At 36.6% G+C, this 25494-nt stretch overlaps 3 protein-coding genes across 4 annotated transcripts; 2 read left to right on the forward strand and 1 right to left on the reverse strand.

The window, feature by feature from the left end:
* The first annotated feature begins 395 nt into the window (after positions 1 to 395).
* Positions 396 to 8198, forward strand: LOC106083513 (3'-5' ssDNA/RNA exonuclease TatD). Of its 2 annotated transcripts, none has more exons than XM_013246597.2 (5): positions 396 to 1168; positions 2131 to 2479; positions 2535 to 2646; positions 6493 to 6662; positions 6723 to 8198. In XM_013246597.2, exons 1-5 carry the CDS (start codon positions 973 to 975, stop codon positions 6859 to 6861), a joined length of 966 nt encoding a protein of 321 aa, XP_013102051.1. In that variant the 5' UTR covers positions 396 to 972; the 3' UTR covers positions 6862 to 8198. The 2 variants fall into 2 exon arrangements, with proteins under 2 accessions (XP_013102051.1, XP_013102053.1); XM_013246599.2 differs by lacking the exon at positions 396 to 1168 and adding an exon at positions 1275 to 1500.
* LOC131995186 (3'-5' ssDNA/RNA exonuclease TatD-like) lies at positions 7317 to 17466 on the forward strand. Its single transcript, XM_059363371.1, has 6 exons — positions 7317 to 7333; positions 10254 to 10438; positions 11399 to 11747; positions 11803 to 11914; positions 15761 to 15930; positions 15991 to 17466. The coding sequence occupies exons 1-6, from the start codon at positions 7317 to 7319 to the stop codon at positions 16127 to 16129; spliced, it is 972 nt and encodes a 323-aa protein (XP_059219354.1). The 3' UTR covers positions 16130 to 17466.
* Positions 17467 to 23703: 6237 nt separating this feature from the next.
* LOC106083491 (isopentenyl-diphosphate Delta-isomerase 1) lies at positions 23704 to 24895 on the reverse strand. Its single transcript, XM_013246538.2, has 2 exons — positions 24507 to 24895; positions 23704 to 24420 (listed from the first exon to the last, which is right to left on the reverse strand). The coding sequence occupies exons 1-2, from the start codon at positions 24810 to 24812 to the stop codon at positions 23965 to 23967; spliced, it is 762 nt and encodes a 253-aa protein (XP_013101992.1). The 5' UTR covers positions 24813 to 24895; the 3' UTR covers positions 23704 to 23964.
* Positions 24896 to 25494: the final 599 nt, after the last annotated feature.

Genomic DNA, 25494 nt, shown 5'->3' on the forward strand with positions numbered 1-25494 from the left:
ATAACGAAAAATAACGCGAACTAGTAACAAACACAAAATCAGAGTTGCACTAATCACTGATTTTTACAGATTGTGCACTCAAAATGTTGTTATTGGGCAACTGCCACTGGGAATGACCTTGACCAACAAAAACAATTTGTTTTAACAATTCTCATCTATCCTCTATATGCATGCGAAACCCTATTTAATAAACATTTCTCCTAACTCCAGCTAAAAAAAAATCACGATTACTCTATTTTTAGGTATTTTTCTACCCATTCGGCGTTAATGGGTTAAAATTAAATCCGCAATACTCGCAACACTGATATCCACATAGGAATGATAACTGATTGAGTTTTCAAGCTATCATTCCTTATCTGGGCTAGTTAGAGGAAAAGCCCCACAAACCAGCTAATAATCAGCTGTTTTCTTGCCATTGCTTAAATCTTTGGCCATTGCCTTATTCAGCCAGCAGTCGAGAAGTCATCGGATCCAGTTCTATTTCTCCGATAATAACTATTATTATAATTCGAAGAACAACTAAAACATTGCAAAGTAACATAAAGTAACTCAATTGAAGACAACCAGTCAATAAATAATATCGTGCGAGATTGATAATAATTTTTCCACTTATAAGACTAATTCAATTACACACACTTCGTTAAAAGAAATAAAGAAAACCACAACGTCTTAAAGACAACAGCGAGGAAAACACAAACAAAATAGAGTGACCAACCAAAGTGAAACACATCCATGAACATAAATAAAAACTAAACAAAATATTTCGTCATTGTGCTATTTTCGTCAAAAAGCGAGCGACGACAATAAATAGCAAAGAAAATAATACGCATCAAACCGAGAGCTATAGACTGAGCAGTGCGTCGAGAGAAAGATAGAGGAGGGATTACATTGATTTAGCACCACATTAACAAGAATTAATATACGAATTACATCTCAACGAATAACAAACAAATAACTCATACCCTGGAAACCATGGCGGCCCCACAAACAACAGCCAGAATTGATGGCATCAATGTGGACCAAGAGGTTCCTTCGGAATTGGCTTTAGATGTGGACGATATAAAACACTGCTTCGACAACTTGATTGTAATTGATGCCGGAGCAAATTTAACAAACAAAAAATACAGCCGAGACTTGGACTCGGTTATGCAAAGGGCCAAAGATGCCGGTAGGTATTACTGGAGGAGTTTTTCTACGTTCCACTTTCATATTATCTAATAGCAATAGTCTAATTACACCCTTGATACGGCATGGAAAGTGCTCAAAGCACTGGTCCAAATGGTCATCACTAACCTTCGTATGAAAAGTGTAATGGAATGTGTGAAACATGTTAATTATTAAATCAATGCATAGTGGTAGGGCGTAAATATTTCCGTGGGGATTTCTTTGAGACTGCATATAAATGCTATTTTATACACAGACACTGATGTGGTGTGCAAAAGCCCATGAATCCTGCATACAGCAACCAGGCTACTGTAGACATATCCTTAGATTTGAAATGTAAGTCAACTAAATTTTTCAAACTATGATCTCTTGGGTGATATATTATCAAATACATGCAATTTGAAGTCATCAGATGGTGTATGGGCCATACATATATACATAAATTAGAAAATTTGGAGGTATATATAAAATCTGTTCTCTATTGATGATCCAAGTTGAAAATTCCAGCACCACTTTCATTGATTCCTTTTATCTTTGCACAAAAAAAAAGTGATCTACTTATGTGCACATAAAGCACGAAGTGTAGATACGACTTACGTGTGACGACTCTGAGCGATGATCTCGCACACAAAGAAGAAGAAATAAAAGAAAACATGAGAAGTCTTTGCATTCAATTGTCTCTTAGGGCGTCGCCATGAGGTTCTTGGTTGAGTGTGGGCGATATGACCTTTTGTTTGTTTATTTATTTGGATGAAGATGCATGTACAATGTCTTCTCACAGTCATCACATCATTGGTCACTTTTCCTTCTGAAGTTCATTGAATGTTTGGTTGAATACGTATGTATTAAAAGCATATGTTTGGTATTCAGTTGATAGTTATCATTGACCTTTCATCACCTTGGTGTAATTTTAAAAATGTAAACAACGCCTTGTTTGTATTAATTTTATTTCCTTTTTTGTCATAGGCGTTCAAAAGATTATGGTGCCTGGCACTTCGGTCAAATCAAGTAAGGAAGCCCTCAGACTTTCGCGCATTTATCCCGATGTTATTTACTCGACTGCTGGCATTCATCCCCACGACTCCAAATCTATAATCGAGGATCCTAGTAGCTGGTTTGAATTCCAAGAAATTGCATCCTCTCAGGAATGCGTTGCCATAGGGCCATGTGGTTTAGATTACCAACGTGACTTTTCCGAACCGGATGTACAAAAGGAAATCTTCGAAAAGCAACTGCTCTTGGCGACAAGTTTAGGCAAAGCAATTTTAATACACGAACGTTCGGCACAACAAGATGTCCTCGATATTTTAGACAAGTAAATATTAATGAAACTTTGCTTAATTTTATTCTCAATTGATATTTTCCTTCAGATTCCAGAATTTGCCACCGGTAATAATACGAAGTTTCATGGGTACAGCTGAGGAAGCCATTAAATATTTGGACAGAAGGTTCTACATAAGCTTAACTGGTTATTTATGCAAGGTACTTAAGTAATATATTTAACAAGCCAAAATAGACATCTACAAGGGTAACAAAGTTGTAGGGCAAGTATCTCGAAGTGAATAAAATTTTAGTACGATTCTCTCCAAGCCTCAGGTTATTGTAGCCACATTTGGGTGTGGCGATCGCGAATCTCGTCAAGCTCCATAGGTAACCAAGGTCGTACCGGTCCATAGAACGGTCACTCGCGCCATATCGAGCAACATAGGCACTCCGTATTTATGCAGAGCGGGTCGGTGCCTCATCTGGTCTCCCTCTGAGACTCCACTCCATACCACTATCCGCAACCTGTGGACCGCCCGGTAGCTCCCAGCTAAGCTTCTCGTGATTACCAACAAAACTACATAGATCGGAGCTCAAAGCTCCAGCCCGTGCTCTATACGGAGTAGCTGCAATTGCAGTCGCGGACAATTAGCGGTATCGAGCGGAGTGTCTCAGTGAGAACACGGGCGGCACCTGCTCTTGCATAAATACTGAGTGGCTATGATGCTCGATATGACAAGGCGAGTTATTGGCGACTTTAAATACGGTACGGTACGGTACGACAACCGGCTGCCATGGGATTGCTAAAGAAGGGTGACCTCACCTAGTGTTATAACCGGAGGTGGATAACATTGCTAAACGCAACACGCCGGGGTATTAACGACTTTCACGGAAACATCGACTAAGCGAATGATATATGCCTCTTTGCGCATCGCCTCGAGCACATAAAGGCGAAACTGGAAAGATTGAATGAAAATGTTGCAAAAGGCCTGTGGATAAACATAGCAAAGAGCAAATTAATGAGGATAGGAACATCAAATCTGACACCGCTCACTATAAACGTCATTGAAGACGTTGACAACTTTTCCCATCTTGGCAGCAAAAAACAAAGGGCGGAAAAACGTATGCGGAGAAAGAAAGGCCCTTCTAGCTTTGTTGTAGTTATGTTTATGTTCGGGCCTACTTTAACTACTATATGCAAATGCAAATTGGCTAATAAACATTCCATTAAGGAATTATGTATACACTTAAAAATTACTTCGTAGTGCGTGTCAAGGCGATCAATGACCAACTTTCAAAAAACCGGTAGAAGTTCTTAATACCCTTTAATATGGAAAAAAGTAAAATGTTCACTGATGAACATGGCTAGATTGAATCAGAAATTTATTCTTAGTCGAACCGTATTTATATTAATGTTGATACTGTTCTTCCTTCAGGTTGTTACAAAGAAATTCATACATTTAAATAACAACAATTCCCCCGAACCCAGATAATGACTATGAGCATTGGGGGGACCAATAAAACACACGAATCACAACTTTGATTAATTCTATATTCTTTGAAGTCTGCAGTTCATTTTACTTGTTATTTTCAATATTTTGTTGTTTCTTTCCAGAAACAAGTATGTTTGTCCCTTTACGTATATGTACATTTTATCCGAATACACATTGAACGTAGGAATAGGTGTCCTTTTTTATATGTTTTCATTCATCAATAAACAGTTGAATTTACAGATATGGGTCCAAAGCTCTAGTTAGAGAAGAAATTTGAAATTAAAATAAATTCAGCGTATATCGCGATATTTAGAAATAATATGACGAGCTCTGCTTTGCATCAGATTGATACACTGTTCCAAACGATATTAAGTATAAAACATGCCAAAAGGCAAAGATAACCCCACGAACAGCCAAACTAAATCACAAAATATGGTAGACCTAATACACACTGACATCTGCGGCCGTACGAAGAAGACATCAATCGGGGGATGGCGATATTTTGTTACTTTAATAGATGACCACTCCACTTTACTTTAATAGATGAACCGATAATATAGGAGCACAGTATTTCGAAGAAAATCTTGTTCTTCACGGTAGATATAAGCATGTCAATGTTAAGTTAGAGTTGGCAAAATATCGATGGCACTATCGATACTATCGATATTTAATTTTTTTACTGAATATCCATTGATATTTTTCCGATGGATGCTATTGCAAAACTAAACAAAAATAAGCAATCCGACGCTGAATATATCCTTTAATATACACTGCGGCTATAGAGAGCGCAATTTTCATCCGATTAGACCAACATTTTGTACAATGATTTCTCTCGTGGTTTCCAACTGACTTTTTTAACCTCCGTTTTATTTGGTCTATGCATTGATATTGCTTCTATATAAAGGGTGATTTTTTTGAGGTTAGGATTTTCATGCATTAGTATTTGACAGATCACGTGGGATTTCAGACATGGTGTCAAAGAGAAAGATGCTCAGTATGCTTTGACATTTCATCATGAATAGACTTACTAACGAGCAACGCTTGCAAATCATTGAATTTTATTACCAAAATCAGTGTTCGGTTCGAAATGTGTTCAAATTTTGACAAATTTTGTTCAGCGATGAGGCTCATTTCTGGTTGAATGGCTACGTAAATAAGCAAAATTGCCGCATTTGGAGTGAAGAGCAACCAGAAGCCGTTCAAGAACTGCCCATGCATCCCGAAAAATACACTGTTTGGTGTGGTTTGTACGCTGGTGGAGTCATTGGACCGTATTTTTTCAAAGATGCTGTTGGACGCAACGTTACGGTGAATGAACACATTTCGAACCGAACACTGATTTTGGTAATAAAATTCAATGATTTGCAAGCGTTGCTCGTTAGTAAGTCTATTCATGATGAAATGTTAAAGCATACTGAGCATATTTCTCTTTGACACCATGTCTGAAATCCCACGTGATCTGTCAAATACTAATGCATGAAAATCCTAACCTCAAAAAAATCACCCTTTATGTCGTTCTGTTGATTTTTACTTCTCATTTTTGTTTCAAATATAGGTGATGCGAAATTAACGATAGTATCGATACTATCGATATTTATTATTAAAACTATCGAAAATGTTGCGAATGTCGATAGTTTGCCAGCTCTATGTTAAGTACCAGCATATCCGAGGGTAGTAAAAGCTAATAAGATTGAAATTCGTTAAATATATACTGCAGATATATTTACTAAGCATTTACCCAGAATTTAACATATGAATTTTGTTCGATGTCGAGGATTAAGATAAACATATATTTTTTATCAAAATCATATGTAACCCTGCATACTATTCTTATTCTTTCCATTAACAAATATATTTGTCGGTTTACGTATAAGTATATTTGTCTCTTACATTTTACAAGTTGAATACCAGCTGACCTCCAAAAAGGATGCAACCGACATAAACACCACATATACATACTATATACTGAAAAATTAGTGGTTTAGTAGACATACTATACCATATAACACCGTTCATTATGAATAAATCAAGAATTTTTATATAAATTTTGATCTGTCAAAATTTGGTTTGTTTTGTAATATTTGCAAAAGTTGGTTCTTTTCGCTAGCGCACTTTTCTTTTTCTCGATATAATCATTGCAATTTTCTTGCAAAGCTCTATAGGTCAATATTGAGTACAGAATAAGTCTCAGAAATATGGCTAGGTAAGGTGTAAAGGCTTCAAATCCAGTGGGACAAAGTGACAAGCTTAGTCAGTGTTGTATGCATTCATACAAGCTACCCATGTACGAACTTCGAAGTCGTTATACCTAAAGATTTCTGGTGATAATTATAATACCATTATTTTAAAAAGCCACGTTGTTTCATAAAAACTGTTTTCCTATTTGACGCGAAAAGAGTGACATTCTAAAAGGTTTGGCTAAAATTGGTCGCATTTATTTATAATACAACTTCCAAAACCAAATTTCATTTACATTGACAGATGCTTGTGTATGTATGTCTTATTACCCATAAATATATATTGAAGGTATTTCTATTGTAAAGAAATAAATAAATTTTCTCATACTTTACAGGACAAATCAGATACAGGTGTTCGTCGCCTTCTCGATAACGGAACCTTACCTCTGGATCGTTTATTGGTAGAAACAGATTCGCCTTTCATGTATCCCAACACTCGTGCCTCAAAACTGCCACAACATGTCAAAACTGGAATCACTGAACGCTCTCTATTGTACTTACACAGGTGAAGATTATGCAATGTGTATCCTCATAGACCTGCTCCCAAAAATATTTATAATTGCAGATATTGTACATTTCAACGCAATGAACCATGCAGTCTACCAGCCATTGTCGAAATGATTGCCGCCTTTATGAAGAAATCCCCCGATGAGGTAGCCTTGGCCACTTCGTTTAATGCCTTGAAACTGTTTGGCCTCTCCTAATATCCCAAGGTATCGAAGGCAACGAAATGTGGTGTTGCATGGGTTTCAAATGTTTACCCACAACACATGATTTAGTGCCAAAAACACAAAACGCTATTTGCCTAGCAAAAAATTAAAAAAAAAATGCAAAACTTCAAAAAGAAACAGGAAACGCAACTTAAAAGTGCCTTATCGAAAAAAAAAAGAATTGCAACTACCACATTAAATTTATAATTTAGTTAAGAACTGTAACGACGTCTTTACTGTTTGCTGATTAGTCGCAGCTGACATTGAGACGATAAAAAGCCTATAGGATAAGTTAACATGAGTGTTTGCAACACTGAATGACAAACTCTAAGCGAAGTATGCTAACAGCCTAAAGTTGGAGTTTGTCTTGAGTTGTTGTTATTTTGTTATAAACAAATCGAATTTTGTACTAACACATAAACATTTTAGTTATAAGTCTGCAATATCAAATGGCAGAGAAGAGAGAGTGAGATTTGTTTTGAGTCAAAGACCAGACGTGGTCTATTCGACTGCAAGCCCTCTACTCAAAGCTACTTTTTTACATCTTATTGTACACACGTCTAGTGTACGGTTGTGCTAATTAATTCACCTAATACTCGTATATACGTATATACCAGCAATAACCACAATTGCAAACACACCACAAATCCAAAGGAAACTGAATTGCAAACTTCAATCGAAGTTGAACCCCTACATATAATCGCTAATTAGCCACACAACACCAGCTGCAGCTATGTTCATTTCTATTGTTTTCATTTTTTCCTTTATCATGAAATGCCATTTTGGCACCACCTTATTATGTAAATACTTTCTTGTATTTGTTTTTTTATTTTAGTTTTAGTTTTTTCAAAAATTGTTATTGTGTTCCCATTATGTACATATAGCATAATGGGGAAGGGGAAAGAAAATGAAATTCTAAATGAATATGCCTTTAAGCATGTACTTTAAGTGCTATATGCAACATATAAACATTTCTAAAATATTTTTTATATAAAGATTATTAATTAATAATAAATGATGAATGTTTAAAACTATTAAGAAATGCATGTGAAGCATATAATCAAAGCCGATTGTTAGTTGTAAGTCATTCTCATTGATATCATGCCAATCGCTTGGTATAAAATTGTGATCATTATAACATAAAGCTATTTATTTTTATTTTTTCATTTACATATTATTTTAGCTATTTTTGAATATTTTGTATACATCTACAAACATCAATCAATATACACACACACACAGACACAATTACCATATTTGTCCTAAAGTGAATTGAAGTGAATGAATAAATTCCACTACAACACACAATAAAAGTGCATATATCTTTTGGATGCGTTCAGGTTTTGCATTTATTTAGAATTGAGTCGTCTCCAGGTACCATTGGGTGGGCCAATTCAAATTCTAAGATGCTTTGCCCAAGGGTTATAACAATAAAATAGAAATTTTTATTAATATAGTACTAAAAACTGAAGCTCGATTTTGACTTATTCGACCTTATTGGACAAAACGTCTTAGAATTTGTAGGGGATATCCATTTTGACAACCGTTTGGTGACAGCCGGTTGTACGTACCGGATTTTATTGTCCACAGTTTGAATTCGGTTGTTTCATTTTTCACGCTCTACCCGTTCAACACATTTAAATATTCCCCGATTGTCACAACTCATGGATAATTAATTTTACGGTGAAATTGGCACGCCTTTTTAATATTCTGCCGGATGCACTGAAGTCTTTTAATATGTCTTCGCCTACCTACCGGAAAAAGCTTCCTCAATATTTTGTTATTAACACACAGACTTGATTGATTGATTTGTTGTTAACTTTACACTTTCATATGCCTAATCCTTATGGCGTTTTTTAGTAGTACCCTGATGCTGAGAAATAATATTTTCTTTATTTTTGCTAAACCATGATAGAGTTTATTATTAAGATTAGAATTAAATTATGTGTTTGTATACCCTCCACTATAGAATGGGGGTATACTTATTTCGTCATTCTGTTTGTAACACCTCGAAATATGCGTCTGAGACCCCTTAAAGTATATATATTCTTGATCGTCATGTCATTTCAAGTCGATCCAGCCATGTCCGTCTGTCTGTCTATCAAAGCACATTAACTTTCAAAGGAGTAAAGCTTGAAATTTTGCTCAAATACTTTTTATTAGTGTAGGTCAGTTGGGATTGTTAATGGGCCGAATCGGTCCAAGTTTTAATATAGCTGCCATATAAACCGATCTTGGGTCTTAACTTCTTGAGCCTCTAGAGGGTGCAATTCCCGTCCGATGACATTTTACACGTGGTGTTTTGGTATCACTTTCAACAACTGTTCTAAGTATGATTCAAATCGGTTTATAATCTGGTATAGCTGTCATATAAACCGATCTTGGATCTTGACTTCTTGAGCCAATAGAGCGCGCAATTCTCATCCGATTTGGCTGAAATTTTGCATGAGGTGTTTTGCTATGATTTCCAATAACCTGATATAGCTGCCATAAAAACCGATCTGGGATCTTGACTTCTTGAGCCTCTAGAGGGCGCAACTATCATCCGGCTTCTCTCATGATCTTCAACATACTTGTCTAATATGGTCTGAATCGATCAAAAGCTTTATACAGCTCCCATATAAACCGATCTCCCGATTTTGCTTCTTAAGCCCCTACAAGGCGCAATTCTTATCCGAATGAACTGAAATATTACACAATGACTTCTACAATGTTCAGCATCCAATTATGGTCCGAATCGGACTATAACTTGATATAGCTCCAATAGCATTACAGTTCTTATTGACTAAAAAGAGATACCGCACATAGAACTCGGCAAATGCGATCCATGGTGGAGGGTATATACGATTCGGCCCGTCCGAACTTAGCACGCTCTTACTTGTTTTAAATTTATTTTTTTATGAGTATTTGTTATACATGCTGAATAGCGTGATTGTTAATTGGTCACTTGTGGCTTATAATTGCATAATAAACAAATAAATAAACATCAAGGAAATATAGAGGAATTGAGACACTGTTGCTCTATTTTCGTCGAGGATTCTCTCCTAGACGCATAGAATAGTATCATGCATCCTGCTTAATTCCCTACCGCTAAGGTCAAAATTGATACCAATATTTAGGTCGGCGCCTAAATCAATCCAATATCTCGTCCAAAAAACACCTGTTCCAATAGTCTCCTCTGCAAGCACGCAAGGCAATCTGTTATTCGGTAAGGAAAGAATCCTATTAATATAGCCGAAGTACAGTCTTAGCGTCTCCGAATATATAGTTGGGTGTGTTGCTGGATAGGTAAAGTAGTTTCTTGATAAAAAAAAAACCTGATAATCTTCTCTACCTGGTCATTCCGTTCATACCCCCATACTTGAGGTAAAATAGGATTGCCTTAGCGGCTGCGTTAAATATTTTCATCTGCTCAATGTGGACCAAGAGGTTCCTTCGGAATTGGCTTTAGATGTGGACGATATAAAACACTGCTTCGACAACTTGATTGTAATTGATGCCGGAGCAAATTTAACAAACAAAAAATACAGCCGAGACTTGGACTCGGTTATGCAAAGGGCCAAAGATGCCGGTAGGTATTACTGGAGGAGTTTTTCTACGTTCCACTTTCATATTATCTAATAGCAATAGTCTAATTACACCCTTGATACGGCATGGAAAGTGCTCAAAGCACTGGTCCAAATGGTCATCACTAACCTTCGTATGAAAAGTGTAATGGAATGTGTGAAACATGTTAATTATTAAATCAATGCATAGTGGTAGGGCGTAAATATTTCCGTGGGGATTTCTTTGAGACTGCATATAAATGCTATTTTATACACAGACACTGATGTGGTGTGCAAAAGCCCATGAATCCTGCATACAGCAACCAGGCTACTGTAGACATATCCTTAGATTTGAAATGTAAGTCAACTAAATTTTTCAAACTATGATCTCTTGGGTGATATATTATCAAATACATGCAATTTGAAGTCATCAGATGGTGTATGGGCCATACATATATACATAAATTAGAAAATTTGGAGGTATATATAAAATCTGTTCTCTATTGATGATCCAAGTTGAAAATTCCGCACCACTTTCATTGATTCCTTTTATCTTTGCACAAAAAAAAGTGATCTACTTATGTGCACATAAAGCACGAAGTGTAGATACGACTTACGTGTGACGACTCTGAGCGATGATCTCGCACACAAAGAAGAAGAAATAAAAGAAAACATGAGAAGTCTTTGCATTCAATTGTCTCTTAGGGCGTCGCCATGAGGTTCTTGGTTGAGTGTGGGCGATATGACCTTTTGTTTGTTTATTTATTTGGATGAAGATGCATGTACAATGTCTTCTCACAGTCATCACATCATTGGTCACTTTTCCTTCTGAAGTTCATTGAATGTTTGGTTGAATACGTATGTATTAAAAGCATATGTTTGGTATTCAGTTGATAGTTATCATTGACCTTTCATCACCTTGGTGTAATTTTAAAAATGTAAACAACGCCTTGTTTGTATTAATTTTATTTCCTTTTTTGTCATAGGCGTTCAAAAGATTATGGTGCCTGGCACTTCGGTCAAATCAAGTAAGGAAGCCCTCAGACTTTCGCGCATTTATCCCGATGTTATTTACTCGACTGCTGGCATTCATCCCCACGACTCCAAATCTATAATCGAGGATCCTAGTAGCTGGTTTGAATTCCAAGAAATTGCATCCTCTCAGGAATGCGTTGCCATAGGGCCATGTGGTTTAGATTACCAACGTGACTTTTCCGAACCGGATGTACAAAAGGAAATCTTCGAAAAGCAACTGCTCTTGGCGACAAGTTTAGGCAAAGCAATTTTAATACACGAACGTTCGGCACAACAAGATGTCCTCGATATTTTAGACAAGTAAATATTAATGAAACTTTGCTTAATTTTATTCTCAATTGATATTTTCCTTCAGATTCCAGAATTTGCCACCGGTAATAATACGAAGTTTCATGGGTACAGCTGAGGAAGCCATTAAATATTTGGACAGAAGGTTCTACATAAGCTTAACTGGTTATTTATGCAAGGTACTTAAGTAATATATTTAACAAGCCAAAATAGACATCTACAAGGGTAACAAAGTTGTAGGGCAAGTATCTCGAAGTGAATAAAATTTTAGTACGATTCTCTCCAAGCCTCAGGTTATTGTAGCCACATTTGGGTGTGGCGATCGCGAATCTCGTCAAGCTCCATAGGTAACCAAGGTCGTACCGGTCCATAGAACGGTCACTCGCGCCATATCGAGCAACATAGGCACTCCGTATTTATGCAGAGCGGGTCGGTGCCTCATCTGGTCTCCCTCTGAGACTCCACTCCATACCACTATCCGCAACCTGTGGACCGCCCGGTAGCTCCCAGCTAAGCTTCTCGTGATTACCAACAAAACTACATAGATCGGAGCTCAAAGCTCCAGCCCGTGCTCTATACGGAGTAGCTGCAATTGCAGTCGCGGACAATTAGCGGTATCGAGCGGAGTGTCTCAGTGAGAACACGGGCGGCACCTGCTCTTGCATAAATACTGAGTGGCTATGATGCTCGATATGACAAGGCGAGTTATTGGCGACTTTAAATACGGTACGGTACGGTACGACAACCGGCTGCCATGGGATTGCTAAAGAAGGGTGACCTCACCTAGTGTTATAACCGGAGGTGGATAACATTGCTAAACGCAACACGCCGGGGTATTAACGACTTTCACGGAAACATCGACTAAGCGAATGATATATGCCTCTTTGCGCATCGCCTCGAGCACATAAAGGCGAAACTGGAAAGATTGAATGAAAATGTTGCAAAAGGCCTGTGGATAAACATAGCAAAGAGCAAATTAATGAGGATAGGAACATCAAATCTGACACCGCTCACTATAAACGTCATTGAAGACGTTGACAACTTTTCCCATCTTGGCAGCAAAAAACAAAGGGCGGAAAAACGTATGCGGAGAAAGAAAGGCCCTTCTAGCTTTGTTGTAGTTATGTTTATGTTCGGGCCTACTTTAACTACTATATGCAAATGCAAATTGGCTAATAAACATTCCATTAAGGAATTATGTATACACTTAAAAATTACTTCGTAGTGCGTGTCAAGGCGATCAATGACCAACTTTCAAAAAACCGGTAGAAGTTCTTAATACCCTTTAATATGGAAAAAAGTAAAATGTTCACTGATGAACATGGCTAGATTGAATCAGAAATTTATTCTTAGTCGAACCGTATTTATATTAATGTTGATACTGTTCTTCCTTCAGGTTGTTACAAAGAAATTCATACATTTAAATAACAACAATTCCCCCGAACCCAGATAATGACTATGAGCATTGGGGGGACCAATAAAACACACGAATCACAACTTTGATTAATTCTATATTCTTTGAAGTCTGCAGTTCATTTTACTTGTTATTTTCAATATTTTGTTGTTTCTTTCCAGAAACAAGTATGTTTGTCCCTTTACGTATATGTACATTTTATCCGAATACACATTGAACGTAGGAATAGGTGTCCTTTTTTATATGTTTTCATTCATCAATAAACAGTTGAATTTACAGATATGGGTCCAAAGCTCTAGTTAGAGAAGAAATTTGAAATTAAAATAAATTCAGCGTATATCGCGATATTTAGAAATAATATGACGAGCTCTGCTTTGCATCAGATTGATACACTGTTCCAAACGATATTAAGTATAAAACATGCCAAAAGGCAAAGATAACCCCACGAACAGCCAAACTAAATCACAAAATATGGTAGACCTAATACACACTGACATCTGCGGCCGTACGAAGAAGACATCAATCGGGGGATGGCGATATTTTGTTACTTTAATAGATGACCACTCCACTTTACTTTAATAGATGAACCGATAATATAGGAGCACAGTATTTCGAAGAAAATCTTGTTCTTCACGGTAGATATAAGCATGTCAATGTTAAGTTAGAGTTGGCAAAATATCGATGGCACTATCGATACTATCGATATTTAATTTTTTTACTGAATATCCATTGATATTTTTCCGATGGATGCTATTGCAAAACTAAACAAAAATAAGCAATCCGACGCTGAATATATCCTTTAATATACACTGCGGCTATAGAGAGCGCAATTTTCATCCGATTAGACCAACATTTTGTACAATGATTTCTCTCGTGGTTTCCAACTGACTTTTTTAACCTCCGTTTTATTTGGTCTATGCATTGATATTGCTTCTATATAAAGGGTGATTTTTTTGAGGTTAGGATTTTCATGCATTAGTATTTGACAGATCACGTGGGATTTCAGACATGGTGTCAAAGAGAAAGATGCTCAGTATGCTTTGACATTTCATCATGAATAGACTTACTAACGAGCAACGCTTGCAAATCATTGAATTTTATTACCAAAATCAGTGTTCGGTTCGAAATGTGTTCAAATTTTGACAAATTTTGTTCAGCGATGAGGCTCATTTCTGGTTGAATGGCTACGTAAATAAGCAAAATTGCCGCATTTGGAGTGAAGAGCAACCAGAAGCCGTTCAAGAACTGCCCATGCATCCCGAAAAATACACTGTTTGGTGTGGTTTGTACGCTGGTGGAGTCATTGGACCGTATTTTTTCAAAGATGCTGTTGGACGCAACGTTACGGTGAATGAACACATTTCGAACCGAACACTGATTTTGGTAATAAAATTCAATGATTTGCAAGCGTTGCTCGTTAGTAAGTCTATTCATGATGAAATGTTAAAGCATACTGAGCATATTTCTCTTTGACACCATGTCTGAAATCCCACGTGATCTGTCAAATACTAATGCATGAAAATCCTAACCTCAAAAAAATCACCCTTTATGTCGTTCTGTTGATTTTTACTTCTCATTTTTGTTTCAAATATAGGTGATGCGAAATTAACGATAGTATCGATACTATCGATATTTATTATTAAAACTATCGAAAATGTTGCGAATGTCGATAGTTTGCCAGCTCTATGTTAAGTACCAGCATATCCGAGGGTAGTAAAAGCTAATAAGATTGAAATTCGTTAAATATATACTGCAGATATATTTACTAAGCATTTACCCAGAATTTAACATATGAATTTTGTTCGATGTCGAGGATTAAGATAAACATATATTTTTTATCAAAATCATATGTAACCCTGCATACTATTCTTATTCTTTCCATTAACAAATATATTTGTCGGTTTACGTATAAGTATATTTGTCTCTTACATTTTACAAGTTGAATACCAGCTGACCTCCAAAAAGGATGCAACCGACATAAACACCACATATACATACTATATACTGAAAAATTAGTGGTTTAGTAGACATACTATACCATATAACACCGTTCATTATGAATAAATCAAGAATTTTTATATAAATTTTGATCTGTCAAAATTTGGTTTGTTTTGTAATATTTGCAAAAGTTGGTTCTTTTCGCTAGCGCACTTTTCTTTTTCTCGATATAATCATTGCAATTTTCTTGCAAAGCTCTATAGGTCAATATTGAGTACAGAATAAGTCTCAGAAATATGGCTAGGTAAGGTGTAAAGGCTTCAAATCCAGTGGGACAAAGTGACAAGCTTAGTCAGTGTTGTATGCATTCATACAAGCTACCCATGTACGAACTTCGAAGTCGTTATACCTAAAGATTTCTGGTGATAATTATAATACCATTATTTTAAAAAGCCACGTTGTTTCATAAAAACTGTTTTCCTATTTGACGCGAAAAGAGTGACATTCTAAAAGGTTTGGCTAAAATTGGTCGCATTTATTTATAATACAACTTCCAAAACCAAATTTCATTTACATTGACAGATGCTTGTGTATGTATGTCTTATTACCCATAAATATATATTGAAGGTATTTCTATTGTAAAGAAATAAATAAATTTTCTCATACTTTACAGGACAAATCAGATACAGGTGTTCGTCGCCTTCTCGATAACGGAACCTTACCTCTGGATCGTTTATTGGTAGAAACAGATTCGCCTTTCATGTATCCCAACACTCGTGCCTCAAAACTGCCACAACATGTCAAAACTGGAATCACTGAACGCTCTCTATTGTACTTACACAGGTGAAGATTATGCAATGTGTATCCTCATAGACCTGCTCCCAAAAATATTTATAATTGCAGATATTGTACATTTCAACGCAATGAACCATGCAGTCTACCAGCCATTGTCGAAATGATTGCCGCCTTTATGAAGAAATCCCCCGATGAGGTAGCCTTGGCCACTTCGTTTAATGCCTTGAAACTGTTTGGCCTCTCCTAATATCCCAAGGTATCGAAGGCAACGAAATGTGGTGTTGCATGGGTTTCAAATGTTTACCCACAACACATGATTTAGTGCCAAAAACACAAAACGCTATTTGCCTAGCAAAAAATTAAAAAAAAAATGCAAAACTTCAAAAAGAAACAGGAAACGCAACTTAAAAGTGCCTTATCGAAAAAAAAAAGAATTGCAACTACCACATTAAATTTATAATTTAGTTAAGAACTGTAACGACGTCTTTACTGTTTGCTGATTAGTCGCAGCTGACATTGAGACGATAAAAAGCCTATAGGATAAGTTAACATGAGTGTTTGCAACACTGAATGACAAACTCTAAGCGAAGTATGCTAACAGCCTAAAGTTGGAGTTTGTCTTGAGTTGTTGTTATTTTGTTATAAACAAATCGAATTTTGTACTAACACATAAACATTTTAGTTATAAGTCTGCAATATCAAATGGCAGAGAAGAGAGAGTGAGATTTGTTTTGAGTCAAAGACCAGACGTGGTCTATTCGACTGCAAGCCCTCTACTCAAAGCTACTTTTTTACATCTTATTGTACACACGTCTAGTGTACGGTTGTGCTAATTAATTCACCTAATACTCGTATATACGTATATACCAGCAATAACCACAATTGCAAACACACCACAAATCCAAAGGAAACTGAATTGCAAACTTCAATCGAAGTTGAACCCCTACATATAATCGCTAATTAGCCACACAACACCAGCTGCAGCTATGTTCATTTCTATTGTTTTCATTTTTTCCTTTATCATGAAATGCCATTTTGGCACCACCTTATTATGTAAATACTTTCTTGTATTTGTTTTTTTATTTTAGTTTTAGTTTTTTCAAAAATTGTTATTGTGTTCCCATTATGTACATATAGCATAATGGGGAAGGGGAAAGAAAATGAAATTCTAAATGAATATGCCTTTAAGCATGTACTTTAAGTGCTATATGCAACATATAAACATTTCTAAAATATTTTTTATATAAAGATTATTAATTAATAATAAATGATGAATGTTTAAAACTATTAAGAAATGCATGTGAAGCATATAATCAAAGCCGATTGTTAGTTGTAAGTCATTCTCATTGATATCATGCCAATCGCTTGGTATAAAATTGTGATCATTATAACATAAAGCTATTTATTTTTATTTTTTCATTTACATATTATTTTAGCTATTTTTGAATATTTTGTATACATCTACAAACATCAATCAATATACACACACACACAGACACAATTACCATATTTGTCCTAAAGTGAATTGAAGTGAATGAATAAATTCCACTACAACACACAATAAAAGTGCATATATCTTTTGGATGCGTTCAGGTTTTGCATTTATTTAGAATTGAGTCGTCTCCAGGTACCATTGGGTGGGCCAATTCAAATTCTAAGATGCTTTGCCCAAGGGTTATAACAATAAAATAGAAATTTTTATTAATATAGTACTAAAAACTGAAGCTCGATTTTGACTTATTCGACCTTATTGGACAAAACGTCTTAGAATTTGTAGGGGATATCCATTTTGACAACCGTTTGGTGACAGCCGGTTGTACGTACCGGATTTTATTGTCCACAGTTTGAATTCGGTTGTTTCATTTTTCACGCTCTACCCGTTCAACACATTTAAATATTCCCCGATTGTCACAACTCATGGATAATTAATTTTACGGTGAAATTGGCACGCCTTTTTAATATTCTGCCGGATGCACTGAAGTCTTTTAATATGTCTTCGCCTACCTACCGGAAAAAGCTTCCTCAATATTTTGTTATTAACACACAGACTTGATTGATTGATTTGTTGTTAACTTTACACTTTCATATGCCTAATCCTTATGGCGTTTTTTAGTAGTACCCTGATGCTGAGAAATAATATTTTCTTTATTTTTGCTAAACCATGATAGAGTTTATTATTAAGATTAGAATTAAATTATGTGTTTGTATACCCTCCACTATAGAATGGGGGTATACTTATTTCGTCATTCTGTTTGTAACACCTCGAAATATGCGTCTGAGACCCCTTAAAGTATATATATTCTTGATCGTCATGTCATTTCAAGTCGATCCAGCCATGTCCGTCTGTCTGTCTATCAAAGCACATTAACTTTCAAAGGAGTAAAGCTTGAAATTTTGCTCAAATACTTTTTATTAGTGTAGGTCAGTTGGGATTGTTAATGGGCCGAATCGGTCCAAGTTTTAATATAGCTGCCATATAAACCGATCTTGGGTCTTAACTTCTTGAGCCTCTAGAGGGTGCAATTCCCGTCCGATGACATTTTACACGTGGTGTTTTGGTATCACTTTCAACAACTGTTCTAAGTATGATTCAAATCGGTTTATAATCTGGTATAGCTGTCATATAAACCGATCTTGGATCTTGACTTCTTGAGCCAATAGAGCGCGCAATTCTCATCCGATTTGGCTGAAATTTTGCATGAGGTGTTTTGCTATGATTTCCAATAACCTGATAAAGCTGCCATAAAAACCGATCTGGGATCTTGACTTCTTGAGCCTCTAGAGGGCGCAACTATCATCCGGCTTCTCTCATGATCTTCAACATACTTGTCTAATATGGTCTGAATCGATCAAAAGCTTTATACAGCTCCCATATAAACCGATCTCCCGATTTTGCTTCTTAAGCCCCTACAAGGCGCAATTCTTATCCGAATGAACTGAAATATTACACAATGACTTCTACAATGTTCAGCATCCAATTATGGTCCGAATCGGACTATAACTTGATATAGCTCCAATAGCATTACAGTTCTTATTGACTAAAAAGAGATACCGCACATAGAACTCGGCAAATGCGATCCATGGTGGAGGGTATATACGATTCGGCCCGTCCGAACTTAGCACGCTCTTACTTGTTTTAAATTTATTTTTTTATGAGTATTTGTTATACATGCTGAATAGCGTGATTGTTAATTGGTCACTTGTGGCTTATAATTGCATAATAAACAAATAAATAAACATCAAGGAAATATAGAGGAATTGAGACACTGTTGCTCTATTTTCGTCGAGGATTCTCTCCTAGACGCATAGAATAGTATCATGCATCCTGCTTAATTCCCTACCGCTAAGGTCAAAATTGATACCAATATTTAGGTCGGCGCCTAAATCAATCCAATATCTCGTCCAAAAAACACCTGTTCCAATAGTCTCCTCTGCAAGCACGCAAGGCAATCTGTTATTCGGTAAGGAAAGAATCCTATTAATATAGCCGAAGTACAGTCTTAGCGTCTCCGAATATATAGTTGGGTGTGTTGCTGGATAGGTAAAGTAGTTTCTTGATAAAAAAAAACCTGATAATCTTCTCTACCTGGTCATTCCGTTCATACCCCCATACTTGAGGTAAAATAGGATTGCCTTAGCGGCTGCGTTAAATATTTTCATCTGATTAGAAATCTGGATTCTTCCGTTGTGAATGTAGTGGAGCCACGTCGAGTTTATTGCAATTTTCGCAGACTTTAGGTTGTCCGAGATTTGTTTCTTGAAAGACAGGTTATAAGTGAGATTCACACCCAGATATTTATACTCATTGACAACTTCTATGGGACCAGTACAAAAATACCTTGCCAAATTTTCGCCAATTCTACTACCCTTTCTGAAGGTGACAATTTTAGATTTTGTTAAGCTTAGGCATAGGCCCCAAAAAAGCAATATTCCCATAGCGCATCAATTTAAATACAGCCCGAACAAAACTGGACTCAGTTAACACCCTTGACTAACCCCATGTGTGACCCAAAAAGGCTCGGATAATAATAATGATGAGCCGTCCCATACCTGACTCGTAGTGTCACGCAATATATTTATGACCTTTGTAGGAAATCCCATTCTGGCTAGTTTATAAAACAATGAGTTTCGCGGTATCGTGTCAAAAGCGGCAGAGAAGTCAACAAAGAAAGCGTATGTGTTCTTTTAATTCCTCCAGTTCCAATGAATAATACTTGTAAGACTGAATATGTTGTCGTTCGTCGAATAACCACTTCTGAACTCTGTCTGGTATTCATTTAAAGTCTGATTCTGCTCTATCCACCAATTAATTCCGTTCAACACTACACCAGTAAATATCTTATAAAGCGTATACAGTACACCCAACCCTCTGTACTGCGTCGTCGTCCTTTTTGTGCAAAGGAACAATAATAGATCTACGGAAGGTGGATAGAATAGTCTCGCAGAGGAAAATACAGTTCAGTAGATGTAAAATTTCCCGTAGAAATTGTGCAGTATCGTATTAATAATATTCGAAAGGGGATTCTATCCTATGCCTCTCGAAGAGGCCATCAACAAAAGGGTCGGTGTGTAGTGGGAGCGTCCAGTTCATATCAGTCGAAAGAGAGGCACTTGAAAATAACCCGCTAAAATATGCACGGAATGAACTAGCAGTAAGGTTGGTACCTACAGACCTCATTGTCGAATATGCGATAGCAATTAAAATGTTTGAGCATACGCCTCCTGGCAGATTCGCATTGAGCATCAAACCAACTACTCTTGGGCTGGAAAAAAGGCTTTTTTTTGGATTTGAAGTGTCGACCTTGTTCTCCACATCGGAATTATCAGATAGGTAGTCCGAGTCACATCATTCGGCGATCTCCCTGCAATACATATCACACTTTAAAGGGTACCACCTTAGTCTCCGTGGTGGTGTGTATGGCTTCCCGAAGTCAACTAGGTCTGACCTAATTGATAGTTCCGAAGGCATATGGTCCGAGTACGGTCTGCATGGGACGCGAAAAGTATCCAAAAGTTCGAGAACATCCATGGAACCTATACCGTAGTCAATCACCGTTGAACCCATAGCACCACAAAATGTGATTTCACCCACTTTGTCACCTTCAAAACGTCCCTTAAAAATCACTCCACTAAGTTAAGAAGCTTACGACCCTTGCTTTCAACACATTTATCTTTTGATGAGCGTTCTGCTGTGAAGTCGTGACCCAGTTTAGATAGTATTTCCATGTGTTGTTCCTCCCCTACACGAGCATTCAAATGTCCAATTATTATAAAAGATGTTGGTTTTAGGTTTAAAAGAAATTGTTCCAATTAGGAAAAACTGTTTGCCCAGTCATTGCAATTCAGATAGGGAGGTGTGAGATACATACATATGCACATTGCCGAATGTAGCAGAAGGAAAATGTTGCCGATACGTTAATATATTTAAAAGAAAAGCGTTGCAGAATGAATTTTTTAAACCCATACAAGCAACCACAACCAGCATGAAATCATTAAAATAGGCTGAAAATGTATCTCATTTGTCTTTGGTAACATGAACCTCATATAAAAAGAATACATCAAAATTGTTTACATACGTTAAGAAATTGCCAAAATTCGTTTTTGCTATCTATGTATGTAAGTTTGCAACAATGAATGATAGTACCCGACACACAACTGGTTGCTAGTTACTTGATGTAGAAACGTTCGTTGTGGTTGCGTTTATATTTTCTACATAGAATTGCCGGTTGTAATTGAAAGTTTTCGTTACTACGGTGTATTGTAATTTTGCATTGCTGAAGACACCAAGCACTGTCCTTTAAGGCTACAATAATACCATTGTCCCATTCATAAGGGCGGTTTTCCATGAAGATGCGAAAACGGCCTTGGCGTATCTTTAAGTGCGAATTATTGGTGTTTATTTGTTTTTCAATTTGCGTAAAGCTTATTTCGCTCATTTACAGTAGTGTCTCTTTGTATACATATGTTGGAGCCTTTTAATTTTCGCCTTGCTGCCATAACTGAGTTAGCTTCAGCATTTGAATTCAACGTAAAAACGAAACCTTTATTTGTTCACTTGGGCATTGAGCATCGATATACAAACGGTTGTATAAGCGCCTTTTGCATCATGCATAGTATTGCTTGATAAACTCATGACAACTACGTTTGAACGTTTTATATATCGTTCAAACATTTCCATTTTTTGCTTCGATTATTTTCTTCCCGGAGTTGGTGCTTCTCAACAAGTAAATTAGCTACATCTGACTTCTTGGCGACATCACACAATGTGGCATCCAAAACATTATTCAGCTTATCATCAAACAAATTCTTAAAATATTTGTGTTTTCTTGTAAGGAGTCGAAATTCGCGAATAATTACCAAAAAGCCCACCCCCAGAGGCCTTTCTACGCTTATGGCAAAAAGGCAATAACTTAATGGTCTTATCTAATTGCATAGTTTTGGTAATGGAATTAAATGTGCCTTTTGAAATACATAATTGGCACCTAGGTATAAATACATGATAAAATTTAAATCGTTACACTAGTAGGTTAATTTTCCCCATAAAATTAGGTATTTATAGCTGCCATTGATAAAAAAAATTCATGATAAAATTTAAATCGTTACACTAGTAGGTCAATTTTCACCATAAAATTAGATATTCATAGCTGTCATTGATAAAACGATTCACCCCTGTTTAAACTCTAGCAGCATGAAAATATACTAGAAATAGATAACTTAAATGTTTGCCAGACAGTTATTGTATAAAATGATGACAGAAATGGAATTAATTAGGCTCCATTAACCAAACAGATAAACCCAGCGACCGACGGATACTGTAACTAATGCGACTATATCATACCACCCGAATACAGTTCTTATTGGATGATACAGATGATGAGAAAAATCTACCTACAAAAAACTGAGCGGTTAAGATACGGATGGTGTAGCAAACTGAACTCATCCGCAATGTTGCGAGTTGTAATTTTCGCGCGAGTCCTATCGTAATCTCTCAAGCAAATGCAAATTTGCTAATGAACATTCAATCAATGAGTGCTTTCCCCTTCAAATTTTAAGCTCAATGATAAGGGACCTCCATTTTATAGCCAAGTCCGAGTCATTTTCTACATAGCAAAGTACCTCAAAAATGTCGCCAGCATTAGGAGGGGATAACCACAGCTCAAAACTTTTCGGATATTCCTGCCAGGATTCGAACTGAGGCTTTCAGCGTCATGGGCGGACATACTTACCTCACGGTCACGCCCAATTACGTATGACGTGTCTCACGTGTGACACGACACACGGGCAGAGGATAGCTAGAAGAAACTCAGCTGAGAGCTAACGCAATCGTCGGATGCGCAACTGCAAGCGCAACTGCAATGGTTGGATAGAAAGTCTCACTGAGAGTCCGGGCGGCACCGGCTCTTGCTTAAATAGTCTTAAATACTGAATCGCTGTGATACTCAATATGACAAGGCGAATTAATAGCGTCTTTAAATAACCAATGGCCATCATGTTCCTGTGACAACCATCGCAATGTGAAAGCTCATCGGTCAAGGGTTTTTTTTTGTAAATACAATCTTAAAAAACAGATTTCAAAATATACGACTTTTCATCTACAATAACGATTATTCTTTAGTAATTTTCATTCCATAAAAACCTGCATTGTCGGACAGTATGTTTTACACTTATTTTTTATAGGCAACAACTTACATTTACTTATAGAATCACGCATTAAACGATTAAACTTCAACGAAGTCAAGAAAATTGCACTTATTCTAAACTAAAGAAAATGTAAGTCATTGTAGGCTACTACATGACCTTTTGCCAAGATAAAATATTAGGTTATTTTTCTAATCAATGTAAAAATTGCTTTTATTAAAATGAAACATGTTAAAATATTTATTCAAAAGACATTGGAATCCATTTGTGGCCATTTTTAGGTGCAATTCAACACCACCCATGAAAGCATTCTAACTTACAGTAGAACATAAAAATGTTAGGTTTATACGTTCATGCAGCGCAGTGATGTGATGCGACATTCGTTTTGGAGATTTTTCGTTTTTGTCAATGTTTGCTGGCTGGTTGGTTGGCTGGCTCATTGTTCTAGTAACGATGAATATTCTCGTGATCTTCGAACTTTTTAAGCTGATGTAAATTATCCCACCAGATTTTTAGATGATTTTTCAATATAAGATTAAACCAAGGGGTTAACGGGGCATTGAACTTTGAGACTGCTTCGTCGATATTGTGACGTTTTAAGTAGCGCACCTCACTCACTTCATTCGAGTTTGGATTCAAATCTACATCCTTTTGCAAAAAAAGTATATAATCAATTTCATGTTCTCCCCAAATGCCATCTCCTGTGTTCGCATAGTGGATTCTTGTCAGATAATGGAAGTTTTCGGGCCTTATTTGGTTGGTGGGAATGCCAAGCTCATAGTTGAGTCTTCGTTGGGCAGCTTTGCGGACCCCAAAGCAGTTCAACTCTTCGCGTTCAACTTCAATTTCATGCAAAGGGTGACTACAGCAGGCATTGGTGTAAGTATTTGGGAAAGTGATCTTTAATTAAACGAAAAAAAAGGCAATCATCATCGAGCTTGTTGTTATCTAAGGTCAGTACTCCTATAGTAAATGTAAAAATTTACCTTATGATGTGATCTTTTCTGGATTAGCATTTCTCCTTTGGAATTGAAGAGAAAAACTGAAAAAGCTCGGTGCAGTTTTACTTCTTTGGTCTTTAAATCAACGCGATGGCAATTTTCTTTGGAATCAAAACCGGTGACTTCATCTCTCTCGTTAACCAAAATGCATTGCTCCTTAAGGGCCAATTGTTGCAGTGCGTCGTGTTGTTGTTTATTGCCATTTAATTCTGTTGCCGGGATGACGCACGACCTGCTGGGAGTTCTGAATTGTGGCTGTTGAATTGCCCGTCGAAGAAAGGTTAAAACCATCTTGCGAAACTTGCCGTACACCTTTACTGCGTTATGAGCAAGTTTTGCCCACTTTTATTTATTTACTGAATAAAAAAACAGTGTTGTCAATAAAAATGTTTAAGTCGCATCGCTCAATTGTAAAAGGTAGTCTCACGCGGACAGCTGGTATATCATCCAAATTAAGGCCGGTACCTAGGAAAAATTTATTCAAGAAGAGTGTTTTATTTACCCTTTAAGCGGATTTTCTCGCTTAATGGTTGGTACCATGTTATATTCATTTGCAGGTAGTGGCAGTTGCCCAACAACAAAATATTTAGTACACTAACAGGTCAAAATCAGTGATTAGTGCAACTCTGATTTTGTGTATATTACTTGTTCGCACAGTGTTTCATTGTTTGTGTGTTTTATGGTTCTTAACTATAATACACACACACAACCAAAACTCGTTAACAGATCGTGCGCTTCGCAAGAAAAAATTGTTCTCAGCTCTTTACGGTCATGGTTAAGGCTGTGTGTCGAATGGTAGTAAAATTGTAGGGATAGTAAAAATATGACGTTAAGTGTGGTGAATAGGGCTAGTAAGATTTTTGGCAACACATAAAAAAGTCCCATGCCAGTAATTGTAAATTAATTTGCTGTTTGGTAACCAACTTGCGTGCGGCATAACTGAGCCGCCTACATTGCGGGCAGACGTCACTAA

The sequence above is a fragment of the Stomoxys calcitrans genome, chromosome 2, assembly GCF_963082655.1.
Source record: "Stomoxys calcitrans chromosome 2, idStoCalc2.1, whole genome shotgun sequence".
Taxonomy (NCBI): domain Eukaryota; kingdom Metazoa; phylum Arthropoda; class Insecta; order Diptera; family Muscidae; genus Stomoxys; species Stomoxys calcitrans.